The sequence below is a fragment of the Ceraceosorus guamensis genome (genome assembly GCF_003144195.1).
Source record: "Ceraceosorus guamensis strain MCA 4658 unplaced genomic scaffold IE81scaffold_36, whole genome shotgun sequence".
In the NCBI taxonomy this organism is placed as follows: Eukaryota; Fungi; Basidiomycota; class Exobasidiomycetes; order Ceraceosorales; family Ceraceosoraceae; genus Ceraceosorus; species Ceraceosorus guamensis.
This window is the reverse complement of record NW_020290031.1, coordinates 123,116-134,659: the sequence shown is the minus strand read 5'-3', so window position 1 is coordinate 134,659 and position 11,544 is coordinate 123,116. Positions and strand designations below refer to the sequence as shown.

The following is an 11,544-nucleotide window of genomic DNA, read 5'->3' as shown; positions in this document are numbered from 1 at the left end:
TCTGGCTGCGGCGCGCTCAGTACACGTCTCTTGGGTGTGTCCATCGCTCGCGCACGCGCAGCAGCTATGGCAAAGACACCGAGCGTCGTACGCTCCGCTTGGATCCGATCTGGCAGGTCTGCTGCGATTCTGAGCACAAAGTTGGGCTTGATGACATCCGCTGGGCAGGCTCCGCCCCTCCCAGTCCGTATCCACTACGAGCGCTAGGATGTGTCACCTCACTCTCCACCCCACAAGCCACGGTCGTTGGGAACGCGAAGGCGTGCGGAGCTGCAAATGCGAACCCCGAAATTCAAGAATCGTTCCTGCTGCATGCACATGACAGGTGAGAACGTAAACCTGAATGCGTATGGTCTCCAAATTTGAACCGTCTGCCATGACGAGTGTGGCATATGAACGAAGTCGATCAATCGTGAATGTCAGTCACGAATGAAGAGGCTTGATCGATACTCACGACTACTATCATGCAACTTTGTTGCGATCTCAAGTCGCGATCGAGGATGTTGAGGCTGTAGACCGCAAGATCGAGTTGCGTGCCTTGAGTTGATGTACGGACCGTGCAGAACGCGCTGCGCCCGGCCGCGTATACAAGCCACAAGTTGTTTTCTGGAAAGACTCTTCCACTGCAGCTCATCAATGCAACAACCACGCGGGCGCAAGTACGCTACTGCAACTATGCATGCGTGCACATTGCGCTCACAGCTGGGACAAGGAGAGAGTCGTGACGGAGGCATGAGGGCACATCGGCGTGCGAGCGCTGCACCACTCAGAACGCTTGATCATACAACACCAGCTTCTTTCCTGCTTGTTTGGCTGGCTCGTCTGAGATGAGGAACGAGATGATACGGCCTGACAATGATCTGAGACGGCGAATGCTGTATACCCGTCGGGTTGCGCTTCTGCATGATGCTCCAGCTACTTAGGGTTAGGGTTACTGACTACTACTCTTCTACTGCGTGAGAGCACAGCGTTGAGACCGCGCATCGCCTCGCCCTCAATCCGCCGATACGGCCGGCCGCGCGCATGCTGCACGCATGAATGGCGCTCTCGATGAAAGACACCCGCGCGCGCTCACTCGGCTCCCCACGCCGAGGTGTCGGGGTGAAGGGATCGACATGTCTACGTGTTGCAGCCAGGATACTCGGGACATTTTGCCTACGAAAAGATCCTCACCTTCTCGCCTCCGGACACGCTGTCTGTATATATAGGGGTTGAGCCCGACGTCCACTTGATTCAAGACTGGCTTGTCCACACGCCTCTGGGCCGTATCCTGCAAAGTGAGCATGACGTACGTGATTCACGATTCACATTCTTGAATTGGTATTCATCTTCGCAGATTGTCGCTCGTGCTACTATATATAAATCGTGATACAAAGCATGTACGAATTAATCTGCAGATTGCACTGGGTGACTGACTGATGTCTGGAGAAGCTAGTGCACACGATGATTGTCTCGGTTGCCAGTTCGACAGCATCAAACACCCAAAATCGAAAATACAAAGCTTTTGTCCAAGGCGTGAGCGTACAAGACTCATCAGATCATGAGGACGCGTGTTGCTCAACTCACATACGTACAGCGTACTTATGTGCGCATAGTGATGAGGAACAGCAGAGCGTGATGATCGAGCTCATCCCCCCGGGCGTAGAGCGACGTGAAAGGGTGTCATGACAGTCTCGAGGAAGAGGCGGGTTTGGTGAACCTAGCAGACCCTGGGTAGAAGGAGCTTGCGGACCGTCTCCTGAGCAATCACAGTCACGAGTGACGCGGGAGGGGGGCGACCAAGCACGGCCGGCGGCGTGAGAAGTGGGCTCACATCTCTTGTTATGATGTATCGATCTCGGTCCGCGCTTACCTTGGGCCCGCTTTGATGTGCAAAGAAGGACGCGAGCGATCACGATGAGAGCAACAAGTCACACAGATCAGCGTTTGTGCGCAAGGGAGATAGATGCTCAAGGTCTCCTGCGTGGCGCAGGTGGAGGGACACTCCAAGAGCTTGGCGGGCCAAGTTTGGTCGTGGCGACGTCTAGAGCAGCAGTCTTTTTGATGCTGCAAGGGCTGTCAAGGTCATCATACAGCTCACACGGATGGTTTTTGCCGAGTCACTCAGGTCGGGGTTGCCACAGTCACGATTGCGATGGGTGTGCGGATGTGTCTCTGCAAGGTTTGGTGCTGATATGCGCGGTGTCGGTATGAGCCTCTCGAAACGTGCGTGAGTCGCGCCGCGTTTCCGCGAGCACAACTTCGACACGCACGCGCGCGGGCGCACGGCACGCAACCGCAAGACCCAACCAACATACGCACCACAACATACCTTCCCTTTTGGAGAGCCAAGAAGCAGGAGGATGTGCGTGGATAAGATCCGCTCGCACATGTCAGGACTCCAACCGACGTGACTCGTTCAATTGCATCATGGCGTCGCCATCGAGCTGCAGGAACTCATTCTTACTCTCAATTCGTCGTGTTCGCCTATACCGCAGCCCAGGCCATGCGCAGCAAAGCGCTGCTCTCGAGAGGGGAATGGTCGGTGAAAGGTTAAGTAGCTTGGGATGGCTTTGCTGAGCCGTCTTCGATAGTCCACCTCCCTCCATCACCATTCACATACCCTCAGCTGGTCTGACTTTTTACATTCATTTTTAACTCAAGCTGGCTTGATATCAAGTAAGTTTCGAATAGTTGCGGTGCAGGCAAAGCAGGAGATGCGCATCGTGCCAAGGAAAGGGCGTCAGATTTCCTCTATTTTGCAATGCTTGGCCCACTTTCAAAATGTCCAAAATGCGTTGCTTCCATGTGGGTTGCAAGGGTCAACGGAGCGAGCTTCAGCGCTTCCTGGGGCGTGGCAGGGCCGGAACTCGGGGGCGTGCTGCAAAAGGGACCCCTTGAGGAAGTGCCAAGAGATGTCGTGGGAAAGCTGGCGCGCTCGGTCGGGTGCGCGTCGTGGACAACGGGTCTGGCATGCCCGCGACGGTCCGTCGGGGCTGCAAACAAACACGAGAGGGGAGATGATGGCCCCGACTTGTCAGCTTGTCTGCTCTTGCAAGCTTCAACAGATCCGGGGAGCCTACGAAGGCGGCTCTCTCGCGGCAAGGCCGCGTGAGCTATATACGCTTCCCTCGTCCCGCCCGCCGTTGCGATTCCACTCCCGAGCCTCATCGACCCTCTTCATATGTTCCCCTCTGGTAGCTTCTTTGGCTGGCCTCAACTGCTGCACGACCTGGCGTCAAGCTCAGCGAAAAGGCTGCAAGCTGACTTTCGCTTTCGCTATTCCCTCAGTCGGACTGAGACTGCGTCTCTATATCCAATCTTTTCTTCATCTCCATCCCATCGGCGCGGGCCCTGTCCAAAGAACTCGACATTGCCAGCTACCATGCACAAAGCAAGCTCTTTATTAGCTGCCCTGAGCGTGCTGCTACTGGCTAGCGTGTCTGTCCATGCTTCACCACTGAGTGGGCTAGCGGTACAGCCAGCTGCAAGATCTCCAGAGCGCCATGAAGCTGCACATGAAATCGCACGCGACCTCCAGCTTCTGCGTTCGCAGCAGGTCGCCCACATGACCATCTCCCACCAACCGCACGACCGTGTCAGATCCGGCAAGAAGCATCGGCGCTCCACGAACAGAAAACGGTGCAACCCAAGGAGCAGGAGCGATGTCATAACGGCGACGTCCCAAATCAAGACCTCCGCTTTGAGCTCTGTGAGCTCTTCCACAAGGACGGATGCAAGTTCTTCCTCCATTGGATTGGACACCCCCTCTACCCCTGACGCGCCTAGGCAAAGCTGTTTCCCAGCTTTGAATTTCGACATGCCCGACAAAGTCCCCAGCTCGTTGGATAATTGGTGGTGCAATGCAAAGGACGAGTACGCCTTCGTGAGTCGTCTTGAGGTCCGTTCGATTTCGCCTATCACAAGCCAACATTATCTTCCGATTGCAGATGGGCTTCTCGTATTCCATCGCCTCTTGTCCCAGCTACGATCAGCTTGTCAAAGACTTTAAGCGTCAACGGAACACGTATCAAGCGAGATACGTGCGGCTGTACTCCAATTGCGACAAGCAAGGTTACAACGACGATCTGATCAACGCAGCCTGGGAGGCTGGCGTTGGTCTCCTGCCCTTGATCTGGTTCGGCTTTGATGGAGACGAGTCGTATCGACCACGCAAAAAGGCACTCTTGCAAACCATCAAGAGCAATCCCAAAGCGCCCTTTGTGGTCCGCACGGTGCAATTTGGCTCAGAGCCGCTTTTCGATTGGGCCATCTCGGCAGATGGGTTGGCAGATCAGATCAACGACGTGAAGCAAAAGCTCAGCCAATTCATCACGGGCCAGCCAACAGCTATGCAGGTCTCGACATCGGAGATGCCTTACGGCTATCAGATCCACGGCAACGCTCCAAAAGTGTTCTCTTCGGTCTCAACTCTTCTTGCGAACTCGTTGCCCTTCTTTGCCCAAGACGCCAGTACGGCTCGCAAAGCATTTTCACACGTCACCAGCGATCTGAACTACCTCAAAAAGCAAGGGCCAGACAAGAAGATCATCATCACCCAAACGGGCTGGCCCAGCAATGCGGATGTGTGGAAAGCCAACTCTGCAGCTGCTCAAGCCAACGTGGCCCAGTCCAAAGCTTACTTTGACCTGCTCGACGACAAGTGTGAAGATTTCAAGCAGGGCCCCAAGGGTGGGGTCGGATGGTTCGCGCACATCTGGTCGGATGATGGGCTGCCTGGCTGGGGCGTCGTGGGATACGATGGAAAAGCCAAGTTCGAGTTCAAGGCGAGGACCACGTGCTAGGCATGCGCCCATCGAGTTCTTTCACTTCGCTTTTCGACCAGAAGTCAATCGACCCCTCCCTCAGGCTATCTTCCGTTCCGCATCGTCCTCGACGGCCCATCGTACCTCGATGTGGATGTGTTGCATGTACCGCTCCTTTAGTCATCACCTGGTGTTGGGCAGCCAGGAGCTCGCTGAGAATGCCGGCATTCGATTCACACCACATCAAACAAATCTCTGGTTCAACTTTGAGACATTGCGTGCGTTGCTGTGACGATGCTTTTTGCATTAGGATCCGTGCTACTTGTGGCCCGCGTTGCGCACTTGATCGATGCCCTGATTGATCTCTACACGAGCGTTGAAGAGATCCGCCCACGAGTGATCAGCATGACCTTGTAGCAGACTTCGGCTACATGGCCATCATCTGCAATGGGACTCACCATCCAGGCCTTTCTGAGCCACATTTTCGTTCTGGTTGTGTCCCTGCTGGTTCAGCTTGGCTTGCCTCTCAGCGTTATCCGCGCTGCTGCTACCTCCCTGAGCGATGCCCTCGCCAACTTTGTCAGCCCCATCGTTGATGGCTCCTCGAATTGCCTCTCCTGCTCCGTGGATGGAGTTGAAGATGCTGCACGAGGGGAAAAGGTTCGCAACGTCATGTTGGATGCGTCAGCTGACTTGCTTAGGCGCAGGATGCGCACAGATGCATCCAATGTCTTGTAGACTCACCCCTTGACGCCATCGCCGAGGCCTTGACTAGCTTGCGAACCGGAGTTTTGCGCCATTGTGCTTGCGACTGCCTGGTTGGAAGATCTTGCGAGTCGTGCTTGTTGTGATGCGATGGTGGAATGAGCGGTTGGCAGAGACGGAAGCGGACGTTTATATAGCTTTGCACATGCAGCATCCACAATTCTGACTCAGTCAGAGTCACGAAATACGGATCAATACCGAATTTGGAGTCGGGGGCGATCAAAAGGTCTAGACGCGCAAGTCACGAGTCGTGAGTTGTGAGTCAGTAGTAGTGAGTACGTATGGGCGCGTGAGTTAGGCTCTTCCATGTTGCAGCACAGCCGAGCCATTGACGTCAGCCCAGCGTCGCCGTCCCAAAGTGAAGCCTCTTGGCTGGGTGGAGGCTCGATCATCTGCGTTCTGAAGATGATTCGAGAGCTTTCTGCGAACACCGAGTCCACTCTGACCTTGACGCCTTTGCTCCGGACTAATTTGAGGCTCCGCCGGTCAATCTGGCAGCAGCATGCAGATGCTGCTGCCGCCTATGTGTAGCTGCATGCAGCTTGATCAAGAATAAGAGGCGCGTGCGCGTGCGTGGCTTTATGCACCCCTTTATGCAGCCTTGGAGGTTGGGAACGTGCGCTCGTCGTTTGGAAGATCTCAATCAAGTCAAGAGGCGCGCACAGCACAAAGCCGCAATGCAAGCGTTAGCAAAGGGCTACCTACCTTACCGTTTATTGTGATGATTCACTTTCGGTACATCGGTGGGTCTTGAAGTGTGCCTAGTGCACTGTACAGTCAAGACTGCTGCATGGCGAGTACGTGTATGAAGGGCCTGGCCTGGCGGATACTCGCAACTGCATGGCGCTGGCTGATGAATGGCGCGACCGAGTCGGGAACCGACAAAGAGGATCAGGCACCAGACGAGGAAGTTGGAAGCGTTGAGCTGTTGCCCTGGCATGGCATGGCATGGCATGGCATGGCATGATGTCGGTGTCGCAGAGTGTGAGTGTTCCTGAGAGGGTCGATGAGGAAGGAAGAGCAGCAGCAGCAGCACCCTTTCCCGGTATTCGTGTAGTCAGTGAGTGTGCGTGCGGTACACCATCGCTTCGCCAAGTCAAAAGTCGTCCGTCGGCTCAATTGCCATACGTGCGTGCACTTGACTCCCCTGCCACTGCCACGATCTCGACGATTGCCTTTTTCACAATCAGCCTCGCCGACGACTGCAGCTGGCGGTCCAATGGCAGTCGGCAGTCACCAGTTCAGCCATCAGCGCATGTGCCTGTTATACAGGAGGCTACGTTAGCGATTCACGTTCGCAGACTCGCATACGCATCGAACATCGCGAATGTGAAATCTATGCGAGTTGGCCTAGAGTTATCCGAGAAGCGATGCAAGTGATGCCGCTGCAACAGCCATGAATGAGCGTCATGAAGTCGAATTGCAAATCTTGAATGTGAATCATGTCGAGTCGTGAATCGCGAATGAAGTGCAAATGACAAGTGACAGTCCGGGCGCCTGCAGCAGCAGCAGGGGGGAGCGCAAAGGAGGACGCGTGCGCTGAGGAGCGGTGAGCGTGAGCATCGCACGCGGGCGCATTCGCACGAAAATCACGAATCAGCAGCAGCCCGCCCACGCACTCACACTGTTGAGCCGGAGCTAGACTGCTTGCAGCGTGAATTGTGAATTGGGTGGGGGGTCCACCACAGGGCAGCAAGCAAGGCTAGCTACGATACAGTCGGCCTGCAAGGCGCGCACCTCTCGCCTGCTTAGTGCCATTTGGCATGGCGCGCCTTGCGGCCCTCGGTCGTTCGGTCCTTCTCATTTCGATCACTTGAGGTACCAGGCAGGCAGGCAGGCAGGCAGGCAGGCAGCTCGGACCGAATCGATCAGCGATCAAGGCAAGCAAGCAAGGCTAGCCCGTGCGCTCGTGCTTCTTCCTTCTTATTTACCATGCTGCCATTCACATTAGCTGCTCATCATTGGTGATTCACACTCTGGCTGTTCCTACCTCTTCCGCTCATTCAGCAGTTTCCATCCTCTTTACTGCAGGAAACCCCCGGATCTCGCTGCAAACCTCCGAGACTAGCATCCATCTACGAGACCTGTTCTGTTGGGTGGAGGGCGGACAGCTAGTGTTGCAGCTCTGCGTTCTTCCCGTGCGACCCATCAAGTTGCACCTGTGGAATTTTCTTGTTCACTCCCTCTCATACTCGGTGAGCCTCGCATCGCAATTGCAATTTCTTTTGCCTCTGCACTCCAAACCCCCTTCCCCTCTTCGTACCACTAACTCCGAGCTCTCCTTGACGGTTCCCTCTTTGATAGCTCACCGAAAGCACGACCAAGCCACATTTCCGTGGCCGGTCTTGGGAGAAACACGCGCTACGCTCCTCGTCTCCTGGCACGCCCACTGTCCACAGCGAAGACTGCGATAAGCAATTCATCGTGGTCTGCTTCTCCGCGCCCATCCACGAGTCGCCAACCGATAAGAGCAGGTGTCGCATCTTCAACGCGAGAGCTAGGACGCTGCCGGGCCTTGCATCAGCGACTCCATTCCCGCTACCTCCCCTGTAGTGGTGCGCGATGAAGTTTGGACGCACAATCAAGACGTCGCTGTACAGCGAATGGTCCTCCAAATACCTACGCTACTCGGAGCTCAAAAAGGATATCAAGAGTCGCATCGCTACCAACGGAGGATCTTGGACAGACCAGGACGAAGACGAATTCGTCGAGGATTTGCGCAAGGAGCTCGACAAGATCTATGACTTTCAGAGAACAAAGGTGAGCGACGAGACTGAACAATGCCGGGTGACGGTTTTCGCCTATCTCTGCATCTTCACCGACCAGCCATGCCGTCTGCGATCAATCTGCCGCTACCAATTGATGCGTAGCGTTATGTGCATCAGCCTGCTCGATGAGCTTGACTGACGCGCGCCCCTCTTCACAGGTTGCTGAGCTGACGGAGCGCATCAACAAAGCGCAGTCCGAAGTCCACTTGCTAGTCTCCTCTCGCACCAACTCTGCTTCCTCTTTGCCCTCGCGCGCAAACTCGCGAACTTCTTCGTCGGAGGGCCACGGGGCGAACGACAACGTCGTCTACGCACACGACGATGTTGGCTCAGACGATGAGTTCGACAGCGATACCGAGGATGTCGACAACTACGAGGAGCGCTTCGTCGAGCTCGAAGAACGCCTGGCCGTCATCATTGCCGACGTCCATGACTTGGCTCTCTTTACCAAGCTGAACTACACTGGTTTCCACAAGATTGTCAAGAAGCACGACAAGCAGACTGGCAGGCTCTTGCGCAAAGAGTTCGTTCAGCATTACCTCTCCGCTCGACCTTTCTACAAAGAGAATTATGACGCGCTCATTGTCAAGCTGTCCAAACTTTTCGACCTGGTGCGCACTCGTGGCAATCCAGTCCAAGGCGACTCGAGCGCAGGCGGATCTCAAAGCGCTTTTGTCAGACAGACTACCAAGTATTGGGTACACCCAGACAACATTGTAGCTCTCAAGCTCGTAATCCTCAAGCACTTGCCCGTACTCGTCTTTGACCCAGAGAAGGAGTATCAGCCCGAGGACAGCGCAATTACATCCATCTACTACGACAATGAGGATCTCGAGCTTTACCTTGGCCGTTTGGAGAAGACAGAAGGAGCGGAAGCAATCCGTCTTCGTTGGTATGGAGGAATGAGCAATAAGCAAATTTTTGTGGAGCGCAAGACGCACAGGGAGGACTGGACTGGCGAGAAGAGTGTCAAGGCGCGTTTCCCGATCAAAGAAGAAAACGTGAACAAGTTCATGAGCGGCGAGTACCGCATGGACGAGACCTTTGAGGCTTTGCGAAAGAAGGGAAAGAAGAGCGACAAGGAAATCGACAGTATGCTCCAGCTCGCAGGCGAGGTCCAGTACGCTGTCTTGTCTCGCGGCCTGGTGCCCGTCATGAGGTCCTTCTACAACAGAACGGCCTTTCAGCTGCCGGGCGACGCTCGCGTGCGCATCTCGCTCGACACTGAGCTCACCCTCGTTCGAGAAGACAACTGGGATGGACGTCGTAAAGCGGGAGATAACTGGCGTCGTATGGACATTGGCATTGACTACCCGTTCGAACAGCTGCCAGCAGAAGACGTTGAACGTTTCCCCTATGGCGTGCTGGAAGTCAAGCTGCAGACGCAAATGGGCCAGGAGCCACCCGAATGGGTGCGCGAGTTGGTGCAGAGCCACCTGGTCGAAGCGGTCCCGAAGTTCAGCAAATTCATCCACGGCTGCGCGACTTTGATCGCCAATCGAGTCGATCTGGTGCCCTTTTGGCTGCCACAGATGGAGACTGACATTCGCAAGCCGCCGACTAGGCAGCTCGAGATTGCCAGGCCTGCATCTCACCACAACTCCAATTCGTCTTCAAGGCCTGAAACGCCTGCATCCACCACCGGCAAATCTGCTGGATTGGAAGGCGTGTACAACGAGCCTGCTTCGGAAGATGAGTTTGAGGGCGCTGCTGACGACGAGGACGACCATCACGCTGTTGCTGCGGCCATCGGCAAGGATCATCATGAGGCCAACCACTTGGGTCTTCAGCCTCACGATCCGAGGGTGCGCGAGATTCGCGAGCAGCGCGAGAAGAATATCAAGGCCCGCCAAGCGGAGCTGGAACGCTTGCGGAAGGACAATCCCGACGCCACCTCGAACATTGCAGCTGCGCAACTGGCCGCTGGAAGCTCCAACATCCGTCTACAGAGTCCTGCAGGGGAGAGCGAGAGGGCAAGACGCTCTCGAGATGCTAACAAGCCGATCGGTCGGGACCAGATTCTCGCTACGAGCACCGACTTCGATAAAAGCTACTTCTCAAAGCTGACGCCTGCCAACTTGAAACGTCTGTGGCGTGCCAAGAACTCTCGCGCTGGTGTGCCCAGCAGTCGCGGAGATGATGACGATGAAGAGGAGGACGAGGAGGACCGCAGAGCCCGTTTGGCACTGGAAGGACGGGATGAGGAAGAGCCGCGTGGACTTGGCGCAGGTCCTGCACCTGGGGTGGAGTACGTGACCAATTTCAGAGCGCAGCCTGGCAAGAAGGTGTCGATTCCAGTTCGCATCGAGCCCAAGGTGTACTTTGCCAATGAGCGGACTTTCCTCAAGTGGCTGGAGTTCAGCGTCTTCATCAGCGCGCTTGCCGTCGGTATGATCAACTTTTCGCAACCTGGAGACAAGGTGGGATTGATAGCCAGCGCCATCTTTACCGTCATTTCTCTCTTTTGCATCGCCTACTCTGGAGCCATCTACATGATCAGAGCACTCAAGATCAGAAAGAGGGAATCCTCCAACGTCTACTTTGATGCGCTGGGACCTTCTTTCCTGTGCGCGTTTTTGCTTGCGGGAACCATTGTCAACTTTGTCCTGCGATGGCGCGAGTCGCACGACTCTAGAAAAGGCAGGGGCCTAGTGAACTAGAAGACGCAATTCTTCAAGCGGTGATCGAAGAGATTGCTTCGATGGAAGTGCATCTTGCGGATGCTACCTCCCATTTTCCGTGTTCGTCTCTTTATCTGACCGCCTCGTCGCAATTTAAATGTCGTTTCGCTCTCCGATTACAACAGCCATAGCGTCAAAATCGAAAGCAATCAAATTGAGGGCTGGCTCGACTGGCGTGGGCTGGAGCGCGATAATCATCATCAATTCGTGCTCGTTAGCGTCGCGTGGAGTGAGCCTGGGACTCGCGCAAACTCGCACGTGAGAGTGCCAATGCGATCGCATACCATTTTGGGGTTTGCTGGGTGACATAGATGTACACAGAAAGGAACACGACTGCAACAAGCGCTGGAGATCTCGACGTTGAGCACGATGACGAGCGGAACGTTGCTTCGACTCGGGGCGTGGGTGCCTGCTCAGCGCTGCTCAGAAAAGGACATCAGTCCTCCTGCGGCATGGGTGCATCTTCAGGTGGTAGTTCCCGACGACCAGCGCCAGGTGCCAAGCCGGGGCTCCGAACAGGAGGAGGTCCCTGCATGTCCTCGCCATCTGTAGGACTCAAATTGTCCTGCCCCTCAGAGGTGGCCA

General features: G+C 55.3%; 4 protein-coding genes across 4 annotated transcripts; 2 read left to right on the top strand and 2 right to left on the bottom strand.

Moving 5' to 3' along the window:
• Nucleotides 1–2,591: 2,591 nt before the first annotated feature.
• Nucleotides 2,592–3,194, bottom strand: IE81DRAFT_324073 (hypothetical protein). Its single transcript, XM_025514137.1, has one exon. It carries the CDS (start codon nucleotides 3,148–3,150, stop codon nucleotides 2,734–2,736), a length of 417 nt encoding a protein of 138 aa, XP_025369059.1. The 5' UTR covers nucleotides 3,151–3,194; the 3' UTR covers nucleotides 2,592–2,733.
• Nucleotides 3,195–3,799: 605 nt separating this feature from the next.
• IE81DRAFT_291184 (glycoside hydrolase) lies at nucleotides 3,800–4,784 on the top strand (the record flags this gene model as incomplete). The annotated part of the gene is made up of 2 exons (XM_025511886.1): nucleotides 3,800–3,865; nucleotides 3,930–4,784. 2 exons carry the CDS (start codon nucleotides 3,800–3,802, stop codon nucleotides 4,782–4,784), a joined length of 921 nt encoding a protein of 306 aa, XP_025369058.1.
• Nucleotides 4,785–5,063: 279 nt separating this feature from the next.
• On the bottom strand, nucleotides 5,064–5,545 carry IE81DRAFT_347940 (hypothetical protein; the record flags this gene model as incomplete). Its single annotated transcript, XM_025516207.1, has 3 exons — nucleotides 5,064–5,110; nucleotides 5,204–5,388; nucleotides 5,490–5,545. The coding sequence occupies 3 exons, from the start codon at nucleotides 5,543–5,545 to the stop codon at nucleotides 5,064–5,066; spliced, it is 288 nt and encodes a 95-aa protein (XP_025369057.1).
• Nucleotides 5,546–7,645: 2,100 nt separating this feature from the next.
• On the top strand, nucleotides 7,646–11,135 carry IE81DRAFT_152832 (putative VTC4-vacuolar transporter chaperone). The gene is made up of 3 exons (XM_025510460.1): nucleotides 7,646–7,705; nucleotides 7,815–8,270; nucleotides 8,437–11,135. Exons 2-3 carry the CDS (start codon nucleotides 8,073–8,075, stop codon nucleotides 10,936–10,938), a joined length of 2,700 nt encoding a protein of 899 aa, XP_025369056.1. The 5' UTR covers nucleotides 7,646–7,705; nucleotides 7,815–8,072; the 3' UTR covers nucleotides 10,939–11,135.
• Nucleotides 11,136–11,544: the final 409 nt, after the last annotated feature.